The 24,936-nt window shown below is 38.5% G+C and overlaps 1 protein-coding gene across 1 annotated transcript in view; it reads right to left on the bottom strand.

Moving 5' to 3' along the window:
- The window catches only part of Nf1 (neurofibromin 1), a 666,749-nt gene that overhangs the window by 217,279 nt on the left and 424,534 nt on the right, over positions 1–24,936 (bottom strand). The window contains exons 30-33 of the mRNA XM_068225031.1: positions 16,775–16,897; positions 9,309–9,447; positions 3,977–4,141; positions 3,649–3,888 (exon numbers count right to left, since the gene is read on the bottom strand). Of these exons, the coding sequence (XP_068081132.1) occupies positions 3,649–3,888; positions 3,977–4,141; positions 9,309–9,447; positions 16,775–16,897 (667 nt within the window). The remainder of the gene's footprint in view (positions 1–3,648; positions 3,889–3,976; positions 4,142–9,308; positions 9,448–16,774; positions 16,898–24,936) is intronic.

The following is a 24,936-nucleotide window of genomic DNA, read 5'->3' on the forward strand; positions in this document are numbered from 1 at the left end:
TTTATTAGCGCATACCCTAGTATGTTTTGTTTGGCATCTCCGAAAATCGTTGAAAGTAAGTGGGGACATAAAAAAATCAATATTCTTATTATTATTATTATTTGTTAGGTACGTTGGCGAGTAAAACAATTGTGATTGGATTGTTTTTATCATGTTTTAAACCTACTTCTCCCCTTTTAGAACATATAACCTACAAAAGGCAACACACACTGTTCAAAAATTCATTTAACAGTTTTCTAGATACTTTCAGTAAGTACAGAACTGAAATCTACTATTTACAAATACATATGTTACAAATTTTACACTGTACAGGTTAGGTTGTTACAAGTAAAACATATTACCACACTTTACAATTAAAGTCTTCAAGTCTTCTTTTCCACTTCCACTACATTGTTCACCTGTAACAATGTTTATTGAAGACTTTAATTGTAAAGTGTGGTAATATGTTTTATTTGTAACGACCTAACCTGTACAGTGTAAAATTTGTAACATATGTATTTGTAAATAGTAGATTTCAGTTCAGTACTTACTGGAAGTATCTAGAAAATTGTTACATGAATTTTTGAACAGGGTGTGTTGCCTTTTGTTGGTTACGTGTTCTAGAAGGCATTTTCTAACTATTCTGGAAATGGAAGATTTGCGAACGTGCGTATTTGAGAAACATTTAAAGTTCGCGACTGTAGTAGGAATTGTGATTGGTGAACCTACTGTAGGTGGGGATAGGCGGACTCATGCATTCTGATTGGCTACTCCAAGGCCAGGGTTTACCTTTATATCGAGTGCGAGGCAGCATTTCGTCGTCTTGTCTTGGCCTGGTCTGCCTTAGTCTGTCTTGGTCTGTCTGAAGTTTTACGTCGTGTGCGACGCCTCGCTACCGAGATGGGCCACCTTCGGGTAAGCACTCTTGAATTCCGTTCCGGCTAAAATTTCCGTAATGTTCGGTTGTTATTTCGTATAGGAGTCTGCCGTAGCCTAACCTAGATTCGCCAAATTAATTATTTATGATGCCTTAGCTTTTCAGCTGTGCTTGCCTGTTTGTTTTCGAGGCATTCCCTTTTCTTGTTTGACTAAATATGTAGATGGCAGTTTAATATATTTACCTTGCGGTTTGCCTCTAGTGGTTCAGTGTCACTCGATGTACGCTAGAGTTTTGGAGAGTACGTTTACTTCACTGTAAACTGAATTGTACAACTGGATTTGTAACTAGATGTATAGTTGGTTTGAAATTTTGAACTTGTACGAAGGTATTATCAAAGAACCTCTAAGTTATGTGTACCACAGAGCATATAGTAAGTTGCAAGTTGGCGGATTTTGTTCGGAATGTATCTGTAAAATCTTTTTGTAAATAATATTTTTAAATTTAAGGATCACGGTCGATCATTTCGGAGTCTGCAATCTAAGCTATGTCCATGCACTCGGTAAGTCCTAGCTCCTTCCACCTTCCTGGTGTATTATCCACTAGTTGGCCCTACTGATATTTACGTATGTTGTTGTCGGCGGAGATCCGCGAAGTTGCTGCTGATGTTTCGCTGAGTATGTAGTGATTTCTGGTATTGTGTAGTTGCTCCTACCTTCTCCCCTTTATGGTGTTTGTGCTTTGTTTGGTGTAACCACTGTAGTAAGCGGTTACAGTATCGCCAAAAGTTCCATGACGGAAAGAATAAAAAATAAATAACAGGAAAGTTTGCCATATTTATGGATATCTACAGGTGTGGCATTAATGTGTTTTATTATCATAATAATGTTTAATTTCATATGTTTGTTGTCTCTCATTTTTTATTAGCGCATACCCTAGTATGTTTTGCTTGGCGTCTCCAAAAATCGTTGAAAGTAAGTGGGGACATAAAAATCAATATTATTATTATTATTATTATTATTTGTTAGGTACATTGGCGAGTAAAACAATTGTGATTGGATTGTTTTTATCATGTTTTAAACCTACTTCTCTCCAAAACAAAAAACCCTATAATGGCCCGAGTTACGAGATATTAAACGATCACATTGTTAATGATCTCGCCTGCCTATGTTAATAGGCCTAGCAACAACCATGAATATTTCTTAACTAAAGTAACTTGTTTCCTCATTCCAAGGTGGTCCAGCTCCTTTTTAGACAGGCCCCCAGTGGAAGGGAGTTGCATGTACCATTTTTACTGCAAATCAACCTTCCTGCCATTCGTAAATTTCTGGCAATACGGTACCGGGAATGAAACTCAGGCTCCTGAGAATGGCAGCTAATTGTGCTAACCATTACACTGGCGGACATTCTTAACTACAAAACACAGACATATATACATGACTGATGTGTGCTTGCAATGCGCAGGTCGGACATAAAACTATTCACCTATTTGTGCAATGTCATCAGAGTTGCAATAGGCCTACACTATGGAGGCGGACATTTCATAACTACGAAACACAGATGTACCGCATGACTTTGAGATGTGTTTTCATTGCGTGGAGTGTATGGACAAAACTATTCACAAATTTGCGTGATGTCATCAGAGCTGCATAAGGCCTGTAGCCGCTTTGAAGCAAAATCGTCATTCTTCTCTAACGAATTACGTTGGGGGGTCTTGTATGCAAGATTTTTTTCATTTTCTTCATCTTGAAAAGAAAAGGAGGGGTCTAATACACGAGTAAATACGGTAAATCATCGATGTATCTTAACCATGTAATCAATCCATCAATCCATCAATCCAATATTTTATTATATTCCATGTAGTCCATGAATATGTTTGCTAAAATACCTCAAGCCGGCAAACTCATTATTAGGCCTTTAGACTCTTTGTTGAAAAAAAGGAAATAGTTTTCCAAAGTACATTTTAATAAAAATTCTTCAATTTCCACCTTACTTAATTTGCTGTGTTGCATTAAATTCTTTCTTACTATTTTTATAGTATCTACAATAGGAATGTTGAAGTACATATCTTTGATATCCAAACCATGCATCATGTAGCTGTCTATGCAGAATAAAATTAAACAAATAACAATAACATAAATTTTTTATTAGACTCCAAGGATACTAACTGTCTAATTAACATGAGCCCAAAGATACTTACTGTAAGAATGTTCCCAAAAATTTTGGACACTAGTGTACTATATCTATAGACCAAAGCCTCTCCAATTCAAACATCCTGCAATGCAAACTGACTATGTTGATATTTGATACTGCAACCTTGGGCACACAGGGTGAGCAACTTGCCATCTACACAGTGTCTGCTTAACCATAAAATAATGCATTACATTTATCAGAGCAGGTGTTGAGTATTGAGGTTATGAAATAGTCTTGGAGAATAACTGCAGATAAATTTACAATATCCAAGAAGATATACTTTGCTTACATAATGAACAAACTTACAATATGATTGTTTTTACGTTCTACCAACTATATTTTGGAAATGCCAAGGTGCCAGAATTTTCTCCCACAGGATTTCTTTTGCATGCTAGTAAATCTACTGACATGAGGCTGACATATTTGAGCACCAAATACCACTGGACTGAGCCAGGATTGAACCTGCCAAGTTGAGCTCAGAAGGCCAGCACTCTACCGTCTGAGCGACTCAGCCTGGCATGAACAAACCTATTTATCCCATACAGTTATACTACTCCGTACATGAATTTTTGTTACAGAAACAGCAGTAAAATACTCACAGGCTGAGAAAGCTCCCATCGATTACGGATGTGAATTACGGCTTGGACAAGGCTATCACAGTCATTATGAATGAATGACAGAGGACCACTCTCATTTGCTATCGTTAGAGTAAACTGATTATCATCCACCAAACAAACTTCTTCTATCTCAGATGCATAATACACATCATTTAATAGAACTGAGTGGGCTAAGACTTTTGTCTTCTCTGATGATGTGATCTGAATAGCAGTTGGACCAACCTGAAACAATAACACATTTCCTTTATATTGGAAATTAACAGCCTTCTTTAAATTATTTTGTAGAGAGAAGAGTATTTTTATTACTTACTTTGATTGCAACCTTAGTGTCTTTATGAGAAAGCTTCAAAGCATTATTAAAAACCTTGAGGTCTTCATCTAACGAAAGTGTTGCTCCTGGTAACTTCTGCTGATCAGGTTCTACAAAATCTGTAAGCCTTGTAGGAGCTTCAATGAAGATCAACTTTCGATTACCCTGCATACATATAGAGTTAATTAGAAGATTAGTTCGGTCATAAGTGTTAAAAAGGAACTTAAGTTATGAACAGATTGGTATATTTTGGTTTTGGCAGAATTAATTCTCATTCAGTTTCCAACAAGACTATTAATTCATAAGTTATGAATTTCATTATGGTCCATATTGACAATGGATCACTATCAAAGGGTAGGAAGGGTCCACCTATTCAATACCATTAGCTTGTATATTGTCTTATAAAACTGGGACTAGTTTCAACCGCATATGTGTTGGGTCATCTTTAGCCACGTTCCAATTGGAAGACATAAGCACACATATAACCAATAATAATTTAAACATTCTGGTATGTCACCATTTAGTCTTAATTTAAAACTATTTCGTCGTTGGTATCTGTGCCAGGTGCACATAACTTACAAAGAACATAGGGACATTCACTTAAAAACAAATTAAACAATAGACCACTACATCTGATGAAAAGGAATACCTATTCAAATTACGAATGTTCCCCTTAAAGCTCCATAAAAGTCATTACCCATATTACTATTGAACAAACACAAATTATAAATCAAGTTGCTCGCCTACACAGATAAGGATACCAACTCCCAGATCAACTCAAGAACATTAGACTGCTGTAGGAGCGACGAAATAGTTCGGCACCAACCACAGCAGTTTTGATGTGTCATTTAGTTTCAAGTTTGGATATGTTGTTCGGACTTCATCAATGTTTGAATTTTAAGACTGTACATTGTGACACACCAGAATGTTTAAATTATTATTGGTTATATGTGTGCTTATGTCTTCCAATAGGTGCATGGCTGAAGATGACCCAATATATAGTAATCGCCACGTAAGGAAATACCCCAGAAAGTAAATATCGCCGCCCGATGCTCTTCTTTTCTCTTTTTTGTAATGGCTGATCACTGCTGCCAACCTGCCTGGTTACATATTAAAATCACCAGACATACCATAAAAAACTAACCTCAATGTAAACACCGATAATGAATGTTTCCCTACCCTGGTAAATGATAAAAGATAAGATGAAATAAATCAAGATAATTATGAATATCTCGTCGATTTCCACGCTCAATGAGGAATTAAGGAAATAAGCACACTTTCTCACTCAAATTATCTGTCTTTATTTTGATATACAGTAGGCGTACTATAACCATATTCTTGAAAAGCGGGGCATGTTAAACGATGCAGTTTATTTAAGAAGTCTTTGCAGTGTGATTTTCGAAAGTTCCAGACATCCAATGACTTCCCTTTCTTTTGCGCGAACATTTCCTTCTCTCTTCAATACCGGTAACCAGTAAGGAGAGAGATTATTGGGCATATTTTCAGCCTGCAGGCTGGTTATATCTTCAAGCTTATCAGGAAACATATAGGAATACTAATGTGCCAAGCTCCGTGAACGGAATTTAGGTCAGCTTTCAAGTTCACTGCGGATTTGAAAATAATAATGTTACAAGTTCTACTGCCAAAATTTCGTCCCGCAAGAGTTATTTCATGTACCGGTAGATCTAGACATGAGACTGGCGTATTTGAGCACTTTCATCATTTCACACAAACAATGTTTATTAAATGCATTATCCGAACATGCCACAATTCTACTTACCTGGTATTAGCCAAATATATTTACAATCCCACAGAAAAAGAAAATATACTTTAAATATTCTCGCAAATATATCACTAGTGACTTTAACGGCGATGCGGTGGCAACACGCAATTCACGCTAGAGCAGTGATTGAACGTTGCCAACGTGCCAGATTAACGGTAAATGTAAGACGTCGTATCGGCAAGTAGGGTCCCTAAACTGTATGGTTACCGACACTGAAAAAGACCCAACAGCAAGAAAAGTAACTATAAATCAGTACCTTAATATTACAGGGGAGAAAGGGTAAGGTTGCACCCTTAGGGTACGTCCTTACACGGAGAGGACTATATATGAGGTCGAAACTAGTCCCAGTTTTATAAGAAAATATACAAGCTAATGGTATTGAATAGGTGGACCCTTCCCACCCTTTGATAGCAAGGCTATTAAAGCGACTACAACCACTAAATGCAATTCAATAGCAAAAATTCAAGTTAATTCACTTAAAAAAATCTTAATTATTTATTCCGTCTTCACTTTTCATTCTTGTTTCTCATTTAAGTTTTCTTATGTAGGTCGATCTTTAAGTTATAGAGAAATGTGGGAGTTATACAGCTGGACTTGAACTCAAAGTGATAAAATATGCTGAAGAACATAGTAACATAGCTGCCAGTCGAGAATTTAGTGCGAATGAGTTTAATGTTCGCTACTGGTGTAAACAGAAAGCTGCGCTAGAAACCACCAGCCGAACATGTAAGGAATTCAGAGGGCCAAAAACTGGTAAGTTTCCTGAAATGGAAGACGAATTGCTTCATTACGTTACATAGTTGCAAAATGATGGCTTTAGTATCTCACATGAGATGCTACATTTCAAAGCTCTTAAACTAGCGATTACGGGAGGAATTGGCTGTTCGGATTTGAAAGTGAGCCGGGGTTGGACCGTAGATTCATGACATGAAAGGGATTGTCTGAGAAGGCGAACATCTCTCTGCCAGAGAATACCAAGCGATTTCAGCGAAAAAATCAGATTTTCATCGCCATGTGATAGCAGTGCGAAAGAAAAACAATAATTACCTCTCATCTCAAATTAGCAATGCAGATCAAACCCCGATAAACTTCGACATGCCATGCAACACCACCATCCACAAGAAGGGAGAATCTAGCGTGCTTGTACGTACAACTGGGTGTGAGAAACAGCATTGCACTGTCATACTAGCAATAACCACAGAGGGAAGAAGATTGCCACCGTACAAAAGAGGTGTCAACATTGGAGGTAAGAGAATTGAATGTATAAGATTTGCTGATGATATGGCAGTAATAGCTGAAAATGTGAAGGACCTCTGCAAAATGCTGAGATAATTAAACAAAAAGTGTGAAGAGTATGCAATGAGCATAAATAAAAAGAAAACCAAATTCATGATACTTGGAGGTAAAGGTGAAAAAGCGACAATAAAGATAGGGGGAATAATAATAATAATAATAATAATAATAATAATAATAATAATAATAATAATAATAATAATAATAATCGTATGGCCTCAGCTACCGTTTGCAGACATTTCGATTTGACGCCATCTGGCTGTCTGCTCGTCAATTTCGACGTTCTGTTTTACTCTAAGTCCGCTAGATGGCAGACAGAGTAAACCAGATCTCTCTTGGGTGTCTATGGCTGAGATTTAATTAATTTTGTCGGGTAAATACCAAATGTATCACCAGAGATCTTTTACATGCCGACATCGTACGACATGGAGTGTCGAATGGACTTTTTTCCGCCTTTCAAAAATCCGACTACCTCTGCTGGGTTTGAACCCGCTATCTTGGGATCCAGAGGCCAACACTCTACCACGTATCCACAGAGGCAGCTAAGATAGGGGGAGAAATTATTGAACAGGTGAATGTTCAAGTATCTTGGAAGTATTGTGACTGAAGACCTTCACTGTATACCAGACATAAAAGCTCAAATTGCCTTGGCCAAGGAAAGCTTTAACAAGAAGAAAAAACTGCTTTGTGGCCTGCTAGAGAAAGATCTGAGGAAGAGACTTGCAAGGTGTTACGTATGGAGTATAGCTGTATATGGCGCTGAAACATGGACATTAAGGAAGGAAGAACAGAGAAGAATAGAGGTATTTGAGATGTGGATTTGGTGAAGAATTGAAGGAGTAAAGTGGGAAGATAAAATATCAAATGAGGAAGTTCTGAAGAGAGTGGGAGAAGTGAGGAGCATGCTGACCGTAATCCAAAATAGGAAGAAAAATTGGATAGGGCATAATCTAAGATACAACACTTTACTACGAGTAGCAATTGAAGGGATGATAAAAGGAAAACAAGGTAGGGGAAGGAGACGATACCAGTTATTAGACAGCATTAGAAAAAGAAAGGAAGATTGTGCAGAAGTGAAGAAAAGGGCACAAGATCGAGAGATATGGAGGTCACAGCCATGACTGGACCTGCCGGATGGCAGAACAACCCATGATGATGATGTCATTTTCAAAAGAAAACGGTGCTTAAAGCGAAATTTCCCAAAGGCATTCCTGTACGGGTTCAAGAGAAATGATGGATGGGTACAGCTCTTGTCCAGGACTGGGTCCATACGGTGTGGGAAGCACAGCCAGCGGCACTGCTTCGACACCCAGCAATGCTAGTGTGGGACAGTTTCCGCGGACACTTGTTGGAAGACATGAAGGAACGTCTTCAGGAAATGAAAACTGATATCGTAGTTCATGGAGGACTCTCACATTGTTTACAGCCCTTAGATGTTTCCGTCAACAAGCCCTTAAAGGACAACATACGTAAATTGTACACCGAATGGATAGTAGGAGGGGAGCATGAGCTGATGCCAGCAGGCAAAATAAAAATGCCGTCAGCTGAACTCGTGTGTGATTGGGTTAAGCGGGCATGGGCTATGGTGTCAACAGATGTTACTGTGAAGAGTCTCTTGAAGACGGACATCACAAATGCGTTGGACGGAAGTCAGGATGCTGCAGTATGGGATGGTGACCAGAATGATGCACACGAGAATAGCTGAAAGACTGAAGGCAGCGACAATGAATAGGGTACGCATGCCAGTTGTCTTGTTTCAATAGCCTAATGAAAATTTTACGTTTTTTTTTCCAGAATACAATCTTTTGCATACAAATCCCCGCACTGAAAATATTCACACTTATTTTTTGTCAAAAAATGCAATTTATATGCGAGCTAATAGGGTAGTTATACGGAAGAAAATGTACGTGTGAGAATAAAATGACATTCCAAAACAAGTTAATAAAAGGAGCTGTCATAAGCAACGGATTATTCTAGATTAATAATTTTGTCATGATATTAATATGAAAAGGACAGATGAAAATGTGTATAATTTTTGTCAATTTGAAATTTGATCGACTATAATAAATATAAATGATATAATTTAAGATGGAAATAAATTACAAATTTACAAACCCGTTTTAGCAAATACGGCACTTGGCACTCTTCAGAAACCTTTGCAGGTCTGTTTACAGTACCTCTACATGATTCATAGAAATGTAAGAGCAATTCCTTACATTATATCTACCAATATGTTTTAGTTCAACGAACAATTACCTTAAGTGGGGCTAATATCCGGTCATGGAACTTTGTGTATTCACGAACCCAACTATTGCAATTGTATATGTAGGCTGCATGAATGTTTTCATATGCTACCTCAGGAAGAACGTAAAACCACTTCTGAAGAAATTCCGTCCTAAAGGCAAACAAAACTGATTAAGATAAAACATCTTATAATAAAATATTAAAAATACCCAGCAAATGTAACACAATTCAAAAAGAAAAAAAGGGACTTTTTAAATGTATCTACGACATATTCAGTTCTCTATGTTGGTATATAACTCATGCTTAATTGACACTTAATTTAATGAAGAAACATCACTAAACAAATGCACCAGGCTGTGCAAAATGTATATTCTATAAAATTAAAAAAGCAGACATTTTTATTTGATGCCATTTAGGTTTCCTGGGTGTCAATCTTGACATCCCATTTTACTCTACCAGATGGCAGAGAAATTAAAACTCTGTTGGGCAACATATGGCTGTGTTCTGAATTAATTTTTGTCACATAAATGGATTATGGTTTATGGATGTATTGTGTTAGTAATATACCTGAAAAAGTCATGTTAGAATTACTGCCCGTCAACTACAGGGTCTTTATTTATGCTTGGAAAGGACTTTCTTGCTCGACCTTGGCCGCCGATGACAGGCCGCTACCGGCCGCTGGCGCACGGGGTTTCCGGCAATTCCAGCGGTTGCTGAGTGCTGAGCTCCAAGATAGTAGGATGTTCAATGAAGCTACTGCGTACTGTATGTCGTATTGTACAGTGTTTTATTGTGATTGTGTATAGTGCTGTAATGTATGTGAAATATTCGTTACGTGAACGTGTATATCTGCACAATACTTACTTTAAGTGCAGAAAATCATGCGCTAGGACAAGAAAAAAGTTTTGTGCGAAATTTCCAGCGAGACCCATTCCTATCAATTGGACAATAAAACAACTGGCCAAGAGATTTAAACATACAGGTTCAGTAAACAATAAAAATAGACGTAAAGATCATTATCTCCTTACTGAAGCATGTTTGGTACGAGGATCATAAGTAAAAATCTGTGGCCCCCTCATAGCCCAGATTTAACGGCATGTAATTTTTATTTGTGGGGAAATGTTAAAAAATGTAGTTTATGGGAACAACTCTCACACACTAAACTTAAAGACAATATAAGAGCAGCAATTGCATCCATCAGTGCTGAAAAACTCGGCAGAGTAACCAAAAACTTCATTAGGAAATGCCGATGATGTTTGGCAGCACATGGGGAACATTTTCAGCATAAACTGTAAAAATGGTGAGTAAAATGCACGATAATGATTTTGAGCACCGTATTCTGCCGTACATACGCACGCGTGGTAGCCGGCAACTGAACCGTCACTGGCGGCCAAGGTCGAGCAAGAAAGTCCTTGCCAAGCATAAATGAAGACCCTGTACTTCCCTTATGTTGCAAAACAGGGCCTCTCAGGGTGCATGCACCAGTGCATTGCAAGGTGCATAAGACAACTTTGCTCACTTCTTGATTTTGAGCAATAGCTATCTCTCCCCTGTTCCCTAAGCCTGTCTTCCACGTTCCGCCCGTTTTCCCCTTCCTCACTCGTTCTGCAGCGCTCCACCACCCGAGCCGTGTTGAGCCGAGCTTAACTGAGTCTCCCCGGGACAAAATGCTGGTCCAAACCGAGCCGAGTCAGACCCATGCATGGTGCACAGAACCTCTGCACCTCGTTTTACACGCATGATATTTTGGGCGTTTGAGAGGCCCTGTTCTAAAACAAGAAAGTGGGATATTTTGAACCTCACAGTCATTAAAGAAGACAGGACTGCTGTTGGTGAAATGAAAATACAGAGTGGCCTTGCAGAAGATTTGTTATTGTCTTCCAGAACACCACCATGTTGTCAGATTCTTCTATCAGCATTCTGAGGAGGACACCGATAATCTACCACTGATCAACAGAGGGCCAAATCATGAGATCATGGTTCAAACCTGGCAGATGTAGTTGGTTTTTTGATGGCAGAAAAAATTCCATTCAGCACTTTATACCATACGATGTTGGCATGTTAAAGATGTCTGGTGATACATCTGGTGTACATCCGACCAAATTAATTACAACTCAGCCATAGATCACCCAAGAGTGATCTGATTCACTCTGTAGAATAAAATTAAACATCAAAACTGATGCACAGGCAGTGTAGATGGCATCAAATTAAAATGCCTGCGCACAGAAGCTGAGGACATATTATTTTCCAGTATTCTCCCCAGAAATTTTTGTCAGCTAGGTGGCAGGAATGAGTAGCCGGGTGGGAGAATACTATGTAAAACTTCAATATGAAAAGAAATTCAGACATGTAAACATTAAATGTAAAATTTAATTATTTTAGTGTTATTATCACAAACAAGACATAACAGAGTATTTTGAAATTCTAGTGTTCTCTTGCTCGTTCAAAATCATGCAACAGCAGACTTAGGACTACCATTCGGTAGCTGTTGACATGTGGACTGCCATACGGGTTTGTGACGTCATGCAGAAGAGAGAGCTCGTATGCAATTCCACGCTAATGCAGACACCACATGCACACTACACTATGTGGTGGCCAAGCTAAACATTTGATCTTCGATGTAATTGATGCAATTATGCTGACAATAATGATTTATTATTCAAATTAATAGTTTTACAGTATTTACATGTTAATTTGGAGCACCCAATGACTCATATGTATTAATATTATGTAACTAGCACATATCTAGGTTATATCAGCTGGGCGGTCAGTAAAAACGGCAGGGCACAGACACAAGATAGGTCTTATGGCGATGACAGAAAAAGGTCCTAGGGAGAATACTGTTGTTATTGTTGTTATTATTATTATTATTATTATTATTATTATTATTATTATTATTATTATTATTATTATTATTATTAAAGACCAGGTTTCAAAAGGAAGATTTTTTATAAAAAGAGACAAAAAAGAAGAGAAGTCATAGGCAAAAAAAGAAGAAAAAAGAAATACACTATTACTCCTTCAAAACAGTGCTATTTCAATTGAAAACATACTCCAGCACATTCACGGATACACATGGCACATACCATGTTATATTTATCACTTTATAACATACACAGTCACAGAATAACAAGGTACAGTTGGGATGGCCAGTATAGAACATTAATTGACTACGTAATAACGAATAAAGATGGTGGCAGGTACATCACAGATGTAAAGGTCATCCCTAGTGAAAGCATGGACAGTGACCACAGATTGTTGGTAGCAGACTTCAAACATAAGACTAATGAAACGCAGAAAATTATTATGAAAAAACCAAGGGTTAAAACTTGGAAGTTGCAAGAAGTCCAAATAAAGGAAGAATACAAACTACGGATTCAAAAGAGTTTGCCGAAGGGTGAAGTAAATAGCGTTAATGAAGAGTGGAAGGCCTTCAAAGACACCTTTGTGGGAAAAGCCAAAAATCTATGTGGAGTTACAAGTTCTATCAAAAGAAAAAAGGAGACACCATGGTGGAATGATAGAGTGAAAACAGCGGTGAAAGAAAGAAACCAAATAAAGAAGGCACTAGACAAGGAAAAACAAAAAAAGGGACAAGAACGAAATGAACAAGAAATACAAAGACTTCAAGGAGTATGCAGGAACAAGAAACTTGCTGTAAAGAACATTGTAAGGGAAGACAAAAATAAGAAATGGAATGAGTTTGTAGACAAACTGGAAGAGGACAGTAGAGGAAATATGAAATTGCTATACAGAGTAGTGAAAAACAAGCAAAGGGATCAAGAAACCATAAAAGCAATAGAACGTGATGATGGAACTCTGGCACAAGAAGAGGGAGAAATTAAACAAGAACTCAAGATCTATTTCAAAAAGCTGCTGAATGGAGATACAGAAAACATAACAACGGATAGAGGAGAGCCAAGTCGAGGAACCACAACTGAACCACCAATTACATGGCTTGAGGTTGAAAATGTGCTCAAGAGCATGAAGAAAGGAAAGGCAGTGGGCATAGACGAACTAAGTGCAGATACGCTGAAAGCAGTGGGAATTCCAGGAATCCAATGGCTCTACAGACTGCTCAACAAGATATGGGAGGAAAATACTATTCCTGAGGACTGGAATATGGGCATCATTGTACCTCTGTTCAAGAAAGGAAGCCGACGAAAATGTACTAATTACCATGGTATCACACTACTGTCTCATGACCTGAAAATATTGGAAAAAATAATAGAGACTAGAATCAGAGATATTGTTGAACCAATTTTGGAAGAAGAGCAGTATGCTTTCAGACCAGAAAGGTCAACTACAGACCTTATATTTGCAATTAGTATGCTAATGGAAAAATACTGGGAGAAGAATAAGCCTTTATTTCTAATATTTTTGGACATTGAGAAAACATATGACAGTGTACCAAGGGAAAGAATTTGGCAATGCATGAAAGAACTTCAAGTGCGAGACAGTCTCATAGACAAGGTGAAAATGTTGTATAGTGGGAATAGAAGCTGTATTCAAGTAGGATGTGGTTTGTCGGGCTGGTTTGAAACAAAGAGAGGAGTGCAGCAGGGCAGCTCATTGTCACCACTTCTATTTATTACTGTAATGGATGTAGTAATGAAATCTATTAAAAGGAAAGAACATGGAGATATCAAAGCCTTCACATTTGCAGATGATGTTGCGATCTGGAGTGACTCAGAAGAGGAATTGGGAGAGAGAATGCAAAGCTGGAATGAGGAGTTTAAGAAATATGGTTTAAACATCAGCAAGACCAAGATGGTGGTGAAGAAAGTGTATGGGGAAGGAGCAGAACCAATAGTCATGTTAAATGAAGACCAACTGGACAGCGTTCCAGTTTTCAAATACATGGGTAGCGTTATATCAAATGACAACCTAGAAAAACATGAGGTAAACAACTGAATCAATAAGGCAACACAATTTTACCACCAGGTAAGACACCTGCTGTGGGATGAGCAAATACCCATGAAAACAAAAATGACATTGTACAAGTCCTATTATACACCAATTCTTACATACAGTCTCGAAACCACAACACTGACCACTAGTGATAATTCCAAACTTCAGGCAGCTGAAATGAAATTCCTACGCACTATGATCCAGAAAACCAGGAAAGACGAGATAAGGAATGAGAAAATTAGAGAAGAAGTAGGAATAGATGATTCTCTCCTCAATAAGATGAAGATATCAAGACTGAAGTGGTTTGGTCACATGAAGAGGATGCCAGTAAACAGAACTGCAAGGAAGGAATTTGACAGAAAAGTAGAAGGCGGACGACCCGTGGGAAGGCCACGAAGGAAATGGATAGTTAAGAATGATGTACTGCTGAGAGGTCATGATTGGGACAAGCTGGTGGAGGAAGAATGGTACAAGGACATGATGAGATGGAGGAGGCTCATACACCACACCCGGGAAACTGGAGATGGTTTAGGATGATGATGATGATGAACATAAGGAAAGTGTTGTATTTGATCACATTCAATAATTCAATATGTTTAAAAGTCAGATTCTGCCTCTTTTAATGAAGAATCTCTTTATAAACAGAAAATGACTGCTCAACATCAGCTGAAATCAATGGCAAATTTTTTTTAATCCTCAACTATAAATCAGCACATTTTATTATCTTTCCTACGTCTGGATTCTTTCATAAACTTTGCTTCAATTTGACTTTAGCAAATCCATCCAAAATGCTGTTCACTACTTCTACCACACTCCACTAGGTCTCCTTGGACTACGCTGCCTTACAATGGCACCCAGCAGAAATTTGGAGGAGTGTGCTACCAACAGTTCTGTTTCCAAATTTGCTTGTGCCACATATTTTTCATCGTTTAAGCACAACAAAAACTCTTTAATTTCCAAACTGATTATAAAGGGAAACTTGGGCAATAGCAAGCCTGTGATCTGTCTGTAATGCGTATTCTATTGGGAGCCTTAATAAGCATCTTCTTGAGTTCGGATATGAAAGAATTTGCAGTCTGGTATTCAGATCCTACTGCTTTGCATACCCAATGTAAAGCATGAGTAACACAGGTTATGTAATGGATATTCAGATAAAGAGATTTAAATTGTCCAAATGCTGAGACCATGTGTGGTGCCTAGTCAGTAACAACTTGCTATATTTTCTTGTACCGTACAGTATTCCTAGGGGCCAGAGCTTGCAGCACCAGTCAATGAAACTTTGCAGGACAGCTCTAGAGGTGACCATCTGCTTTTGATGGCTTTCCTGATAAGGGCACCACAATGGATAGCCCTCAAGACAGAATCGGGGTGTTTTAACCAAAATAAAACAAATGGGACACTCTCCTTATTATCTCTTTAAAATCTTCTACATTGGCTTTGTATGTTGACCGCAAGTAATTTCTTCGCAGTCTGCTTTCATCTGGGGCAGATCTTTCTGTGTACTACTCAAAGAAATTCTTTACATGAACAACATTAACTTTGTGAACAGGAATGCCACATTGTACAAAGGTAGCTGTAAGGACAGTGAAGAAAGCATTCCATTTCTTGGTGTTTTCTTCTGCCTTCTGCAAAGATGTCTGTATGAATGAATGAGTCAAAGTTTTCCAATGAAGTTCCTTATTCTTCTGATGCCTTAGAAATTGAAGATATTTTAGTCTTAAATACATTTTCCATCTACCTTAATACTACCACCACACAATGAACAGCAGATAACCTTACAGTCACTTTCGATGAAATCATTCTTGAAAGAACTTCCTGCATACTGTATCTGGCTACTACTTTGAGCCACCTTTGCCATTTTACTTTACTCATGCTGTCACAGCACAAAGTTTAAACTGACCATAAATTAGTTCACATAAAGGTCTACATCTAGTAAAAAATTTCAACAAATTCTATTGAGTCTTTCCCGTATCCTTCTGATCAGATCTTTTGATGCATAATGGGCTACAAATCTCACTGGGCAACTCCAACTGATTATGAAAAATATTTCTGCAGATCCTACAGTATGGGGTAACAAGTTAAAGGACTTACGTGAAAGCATTTTATATCTCTCTCTTGCATACAAGCTTTCTATAAGTAACTGCTCTCACTGGCACAATTTGCCAGTTTTCATGAATAAGGTTTAAATAATCACTGCCTGACAGAGCAAAGGCTACTGACATCTGTAGGAATGTAGGGATAACAGAAGATGAACAATATTTATCATAAGCCTTTTTTGCTTGTATCAGAAAGTTATAGGTTTATCGGAAAAATAAAAAAGGCATTAGCTACATATCTGTGATGTTCTGTCAAAAAAGGACCAAAATAAGAAATTCAAAAAGCAACCTAATTTGGTCAGTGGAAGGCAAGTGTGAACACCATAACTAATTATTTCATATTTTGTATTGAAATAATAAAACAGAAGGATTACCTTTAAAATCCAGTCTCTATTTATTATATTTCCTTTACAAGATCAATTTAATTTTATAATGAAAATATTTACACCTTATTATAAGTGTATTTCTTACCTGAATCTATTGTCAGAACATGTGTGAGTGAAGTCCACCACTAATTCAAATGGAGAATGGCAAAAAGGCTTCAATGTCAGAATCACATGATATATTAAAAGATCTCCATTTGTCTCTCCAATCCTGAAAAGAATAAGAGGAAATATTTCAGAACATTTCTCTTCTCTAGAAAAGGGCAGATATCACTGATAGAAACAAAATAAAGCCAGTGCGCAGATACTGAGAGAATTTGAACCGAAATTATTCTACTTTTGCCATCGAGGCTCAACCCCCTCATGAAGCATCTATGTATGTCCCTTTGTGACTTGGTCAGTTAGTTATTGTCAAAGTAAGAGGAAGGTGGTGGATAAACAAGACAGAGAAGATTTTATCATCTCAATATTTAATTATTTGTTTGGTTACTTCAGATGTATATGGGTATTTTATAGTTTAGATTATGTTTTTTAAGTTTCTTTTTGTTGTTGAGTGACATTTTCCACTGCCTTTGGTTATGCATTGCAAAATTTTTGATTTTGTGGTAGCGAGGTTTGTTTACACCGTTATGTTCTGAACTACGAGATTCTGTACCTATTAATTTTATACAAGCCCTCAAAAATAGTAATTTTGAACAGTATTTAGTGTTAAGGGAATTTTGAAATTTGTAGGTTCTACTTGCAATTTGTGGTCTTATAGTGAAGTGCTGATGTTGGCCAAATTTTTTTGAGGTTAAAATGATACATTTGCAGTTTGAGGTGCTCTACACTTATAATATTTCCGACAGAGTTTCATAATTACATACACGGTAGCCCACTGTGAAGAATTAACATTTCATGATTTTCTGTGTTGATCCAGCATCACAGTGTAAGAAGTACTTCAAAATTGCAAGCCGGACACATCCCGGCACTAAAAGCTGTACGCCATTTCATTTACTATGCATGGTTATGTGTATGTCTAAGTATTTCCCAGTGTCATCATGATTACAATGATTGTTTAATGTCATACTGCACTAGGTTTTCTTTTTATAATAACTGTTATTTTATTGCAATGCCAAGTCCCTTTGAGGCTCAGTCAATGTCATTGGAAACTAACGTAGGCATTTAACCTCAACATCTTTATTTGAAAATAAATGAGTACATTTCAGAAAATGAAGGATATGGGTTAATCTCCTCAGTTGTTGATAATTCTATAAAACAGTGTCTTTGAATTTATATCTTCATACCACAGTGGAGAATTACAAGACAAAGTCATGACATTTAACATTAGAAAGACGGAAGGATCGTTTTTGACCCTTTTATGAATTCAACCCTCTGCTTTTGCCATAATTTATCTCAGATTTTGTTCAGACTGTATGACTTTTCATCACTTAGGCTTTATTTGCTGTTGTTAAAATTTGGATGCCCCAGCCATAGCAGCTTGGCCCCTATTATTCAATTACCCTAGAAGGACGGAAGGGTCACTTTTGACCCATATTAGAACTCGCATCGTATTTCCAAATCTTTGCTTCTAATTTGTTTCCTATGCGTGATGCAGACTGATAGCTTCTTCCTCCACTCCACTCCATCTGCTACCTTTACCTATTTACCCCTCCCCACTCCACCAACGTGATTCAAAGTTAGAACAAACCCGCCATTTGCAGTAAGGAGCTTGTGAAATTTGTATTATAAACAGTTTGTTGTATTTTGTTTATTGAGCTGTTTGTTGTGGTTGTTTTACGAATGATTCCTCAAATATGGAGCACAGAAGGTATTTGAGACTGGACGATATAATTGTTTCTCTCCAGGAACTAAGTGGAGATAACTCTGGGGACGAGTCAGGTCCAGCACCACATGGAAAACAAAATATTGTTGATGGGTGCGACACAAGTACATAGGGACTCTTCATGGATGAATTTATCCTCAAAAAATATACAGAAATGTATGGAAACAGAGGCTGAAACGCAGCTACAATGTAAGAACTGGTGTGACTAAGGATGCACTTGATGCATTTCTAGGTATATGATATACTCGTGGGGGCAACTTGTACGAGAATGCTAGATTTGAAATCACTCTGGTCCAAAAAGTAGGGACTTGAATTGTGTAAGAATGCTATGTCCCGAGATAGTTTAAAAGAAATTCTTGAGATTCTTGAGATTCGATATCAGATCCTCAAGGTCAGAGAAACTGAAAACTGATAAGTTTGCTCTGATATCAGAAGTATGGGAAAGGTTTAATTCAAATTGTCAGATTTGCTATAAACCTGGAGCTTGGATTACAACTGATGAATAACTGTTCTCCAGCAAAGCTCGCTGTTGCTTTTTGCAATTTATGGCATCCCAGCCTGACAAAGATGGGCAGAAATTCGGGACGGCCATGGATAAAGAATCTAAATACATCTTGAATATATTTCCTTACGTAGAAAGGTATGAACAGCGCCCTGAAATTGTGCGTTTGGGTGATTATGTTGTTAGAGGTTAACAGCCCCTTTCTTAAACAACGGTAGGAATGTCACTTGCGACAGTTTTTTTAGCATCACTGCAGCTAGTTGAAAAGCTGAAATCTCAGGGAACCAGTCTTCTTGGTACAATAAATCGGGTAAGATGGGAGGTTCCGCCGGAGGTGAAAACTTCCCGAGCACAAGTTCTAAGAAGGAACAACATAACTTTAGAGTAATTATCAAGGCAAGGTCTGAGAGAATGTATATGTGCTCAGTTCACTTCATCCAGATGCCCAGGTGGGAAGGGACAGAAAGAACAAACCAGACACCGTAACATGTTAAAATGAAACTAAGTACGGAGTCGACATTGTAGACCAAATGGCCAGAAAGTATACCGTCAAACAGCTGCACGTAGGTGGCCGTTCCACACATTCAGTAATGTTCTTGAATTAGCAGGAATAAACGCTTGGGTGTTGTACAAATAGGTTACAAATATCAAGATCTCACGAAGTAACTTTCTCCTACAACTTGCTGAGGAATTTACTGCAGCAAACACGCAGAGCAGAAATAAAAGGACCGATACTGCAGACAATGATGATAGTGATATCGAACCTTAATCTGGCCAAAAACGCAGGACATGCCAAGTACGCAACAAATGCAAAAAGGACATAAAAGGTGGGCATGTGTGTAAGACGTGCAAAAAGGTTGTCTACAAGAGATGTATTGGAAAAGAGAATATCGTCACCTGTGCAGAAAGTCTGTAAGCTTTGAGGTTGACAATGAATTCATTCACAGACATACTGTACTTCATGTGCTGACGGATGTGTTTAGTATGGATACACAGGTTCATGAAAACAGAAAACTAATCACACAAGAGACTTTCATTTTGTATCCATATAATATCTGGTTGTGACTTTTAGTTGATTTTACATGCATTTATAACGGAATTTTTCATATGACTGTATGGTTTAGAATATAATATTCAATCAGGAAGATCACTGTTATTTATTTTCATTGTAGTAGAAAATATATCCCCACATCTGTGTTCACAAATAATACAATAAAACTTACATATCACTCGAGGGTCATTCATGACCCCTCCATCTTTCTAGGTGGTGTGACCCACTCTGTCTTTCTAGTGTTAATGATTTGGGTCAAATAAAAGAAATTGAAAAGGATTTTCATAAAGATGATTTAGTCCCCTGTACGCTGTGTAATGGGCCACAGGAGATAACCTGGGGGAATCTCTAAACACCTGAGACTCTGGCAAAAAAAAGGAGGTGATGTGCGATTACAAGAACTCAGGAAGTGAGTTCTCTTAGACTCTGTCACCTCAATTCTCCAAGTTTCTACATACGCGTGGTGCCCCTGTAAAGGCGAGCAACTCAGTGGAAGGTTGGGTACCCAACCCCAGCGGGAAACTGAGTCGGTTAGCAGACAGGATTTGGACATCAGTGGAAGGCAATGGGAAACCACCACTGAAATTATCCCAAGAAAACCCCATGGCTTTACTCAAATTAAAATGTTCTGGAGTTTCAAGTTCCTGATTCGGATCTCCGGGGGGGACTCTAGGTTGAGAGAAGCCTCAAGAAGAGTGCAATGCTGCAAGGAACAGTACTGTTTAGGAACATGGAATGCAAGATGGATGTAGTAAAAGGAGAAATGGAGAGAATTGGCATCAACATATTGGGAATAAGTGAACTGAGATGGTCCAGAATGGGAGAGTTCATTTCGGTTGACTGCACGGTATACTTTTCTGGACAAGACGACAACAACAGTAATGGAGTAGCCTTCACAGTCAGTAACAGAGTAGGTAAAACTGTAATGGGTTGCAACTATAAAAATGATAGAATGATGTCCATCAGATTTCAAGGCCAACCTCTCAATGTCATAGTCCTTCAAGTTTATGCACCAACCACTGATGCTGAAGAGGACGTTGTTGACCAGTTCTATGAAGATTTACAAGAACTACTACGGTCGACACCAAAAAAGGATGTCGTTTTCATTGTTGGAGACTGGAATGCCAAAGTGAGAAACCAAATTGTAGATGGTGTAACAGGGAAATTTGGTCTTGGTACAACAAATGAAGCAGGGCAGAGACTCCTAGAATTCTGCCAAGACAATTCACTGGTTATTACCAACACACTATTCCAGCTACCCAAACGATGTCTATACATTTGGACTTCACCAAACGGCCAATACCGGAATCAAATTGATTACATAAGTTGTAATAGTAGGTGGAAGAGTGCTATTCAATCAACTGCAACAAGACCAGGAGCTGATTGTGGATCAGACCATGAACTCTTAATTGCAAAATTCTGATTGAAGTTGAGGAAAACAGCTAAAGCCACCTCACTGTACAGATATGACCTTGGAAGAATTCCTTGTGATTGTACAGTAGAAATCAGGAACAGATTTAATGCATTACAGGTAGAAGACCTAAACCCTGATGAGCTGTGGACAGAAGTATCCTCTGCTGTCAAGGAAGCAGCAGAAAAACGCATTCCCAAGGAAATGAATAACAAGAAGGCCAAATGGTTATCGGGTGAGGCACTGCAAATTGCAGAAGAACGAAGGAAAGCAAAAGTCAAAGGGGATAGATCAGCAATGTTTCAATTAAATGCAGAGTTTCAAAAATTAGCTAGAAGAGATAAGAATATTTTCCTAAATGATCAATGCAAAGAAGTTGGAGAAAATAACCGAATGGGGAAGATGAGGGATCTCTACCAGAAAATTAGGGACATCAAAGGAAAATTCCAGGCAAAAACTGGAATGGTAAAATATAAAAATGGTAAAGATCTAACAGAAGCAGAGGACATTAAGGAAAGATGGATGGAATATGCAGAAGATCTGTATAAGAAAGAACCGTGTATTATTGATAATGAAATTCATGTGCCCTTAGAACCAGAACCAGATATTTTAGAGAGTGAAGTCAAATTGGCCCTAGAGAATACTGCTAAAAACAAAGCACGTGGACATGATGGAATTCCACTAGAAATGTTCCAAATAATTGGAGATAGTGCAGTGAAAGTTTTGCATTCAATATGTCAGCAACTATGGTAAACCCAACAGTAGCCAAAAGACTGGAAAAGTCCAGTATTAATCCCAATTCCAAAGAAAGGAAATTCTAAAGAATGCTTGAATCACCGAACAATTGCACTTATCTCACATGCTAGCAAAGTCATGCTTAAAATCTTACAAAATAGACTTCGCCAGTATGTAGACCGAGAGTTAACTGAAGAACAAGTTGGATTTCATAAAGGAAGAGGGACCAGAGATCAAATCGCCAACATCCGATGGATATTGGAGAAGGCAAGAGAATTCCAGAAAGATGTGTATCTCTGCTTTACTGATTATGCTAAAGCCTTTGATTGTGTCAATCATAATGAATCATGGAAAGTACTAAAACACATGGGAGTACCAGATCATATCATTAACCTCATATGGAACTTATACCCTGACCAAGAAGCTATGGTGAGAACCATATATGGAACAACTAAATGGGTCAAGATTCAGAAAGGAGTATGGCAAGGCTGTATATTGTCACCTTAACTTTTTAATCTGTATGTGGAACACATTATGAGGAATGTGGGGTTAGATGAAGAAGAAAGAGGAATCAAAATAGCTGGGTTAAATATAAACAACCTGAGATATGCAGATGATACTATCCTGATGGCAGAAAATGAAGACGACTTAAAAACCCTCTTACTGAAGGTGAAATAAGAAAGTTCAAAGGCTGGACTAATGTTGAATGTCAAGAAAACAAAAAGTATGGCAACTACACCTGTCGATTCATGGCATGTAGGAGGAGAAAAAATGGAGGTAGTTTCCATTTTCAACTATCTTGGCTCACAGATTTCTGCTGATGGTGACTGTAGCCATGAAATCAAAAGACGATTGCTACTTGGTAGAAAGGCAATGACCAATCTTTCATAGTGCATTGGCACTGCCGGTGGCTCCATGTATCCTACGCAGTGGCCTCCACGGTATGCACTAGCCAGCGTCTTGATAGGTGTGCTAGGTACCAACTGATGAGCCCAACCTAGCACACGAGGGCGAAACGCTGGCAACCAGGAATGAGTTAGCTAGAAAATTTATAATGTCCAATAACAGACCATTTATATTGGTATTATGCTCCACATTCCCACAAACTAGCATTAAACAATAGTATTACTGACCAAGGGACTGCTTCTAGAGCACAATCCTAAATTGATGATGTTGTAGTCTAAAGGGGTCCAAAATTCATGTCATCAGCCCCTCATAATGGTACTTATCGCCAGGAAAGTAGAACCATGGTATTTGTCATGTTGCAGTACTAATCAAAAGTAGCATAGATGCGCGGTATTCCACACATTACGGTACTACCACAGGTAATGTAATGCGCACTTGTAATACAGACCTATGGTGTTTCTCACATTGCGGCACCATTTACAGGCAACGCAAACCTATGGTGTTCCTCACATAGGTGTACTAATCACAGGGACTCATACTATCCTGTGGTGTTCCTCACATCCTATGTACGAATCATAGGCAAGCCAGATCCATGGTGTCGCACACCCATGGTGTCGCTCGTAGAGTGGTACTAATCACAGGTACTGTTAAACTCACCCAGATTCACACACTGTCGCTACTAATCACAATAACATAGTGGTACTACGCACAAGTAAAAGCGACCCATGGTGTTCCCCGCGTGGTGGTACTAATTACAAGTAGTCTCATGGTTCTAATTCACTCATCCCTTGGTTACCCCCTTTAGTCGCCTCTTATGATAGGCAGGGGATACCATGGATGTATTCTTCGCCTCATCCCCTACCCACAGGGGGATGCGAGTTTGGTCTGCGAGAGCTATTTTATTTTGCTCAATTCCGCCGGCAAGCCGGTTAGGACCCCCCTAACCCTCCATGTGGGAGTATCACCTCTCCCCCTGCTACGCCAGTGTAGTAGGTTCGTGGTTATCCCATTTAAGTGTGCACGCTGTTCATTCCAATCACTGCCTCAGAGTAGGGATCAAATACGGTAGCTGGAATACTATGATGATCCATTGTGTTACGTACCAGTATTATCAGAAAATTTATGAACTAGAGGAACAGCATGCTAAAGAAGAGAGAGATTTGATGATGACTGATCGATGTTTGTTGTTTAAAGGGGCCTAACATCTAGGTCATCGGCCTCTAATGGTACGAAATGAGACAAAATGAAATGACAAATTAAAAACCTAAAATCCTCCACTGACCACAATTCAAAACACGAGGACAAGGAACGAATGGGTGGATGGATATGAAGTTAAAACGATCAGTGGGACCGACCCACAGTGCCTCACATGCACAGAAGCTGGCGTAAAACAATAAGTATTACTGACCAAGGGACTGCTTCTATAGCACGATACTGAATTGATGCTTGTAGTCGAAAGGAGTCCAAAATCCTAGTCATCGGCCCCTCATAATGGTACTTATCGCTAGAAAAGTAGAACCATGGTATTTGTCATGTTGCAGTACTAATCAAGAGAAGCGTAGACTCACGGCATTCCACACATTATGGTACTACTCACAGGTAATGAAATTCGCACATGTATTACAGACCTACTGTGTTTTGCACATTGCGGCACCAGTGACAGGCAATGCCAACCTATGGAGTTCATCACCTAAGTATACTAACCACAGGGACTCGTACCATCCCGAGGCGTTCCTCATATAGTGGGTACTAATCTAGGCAAGCCAGAACCATGGGTTCCGTCATCCCATGGTGTCGCTCATATAGTGCTACTCTACTCT

The sequence above is a fragment of the Anabrus simplex genome, chromosome 1, assembly GCF_040414725.1.
Source record: "Anabrus simplex isolate iqAnaSimp1 chromosome 1, ASM4041472v1, whole genome shotgun sequence".
Taxonomy (NCBI): Eukaryota; Metazoa; Arthropoda; class Insecta; order Orthoptera; family Tettigoniidae; genus Anabrus; species Anabrus simplex.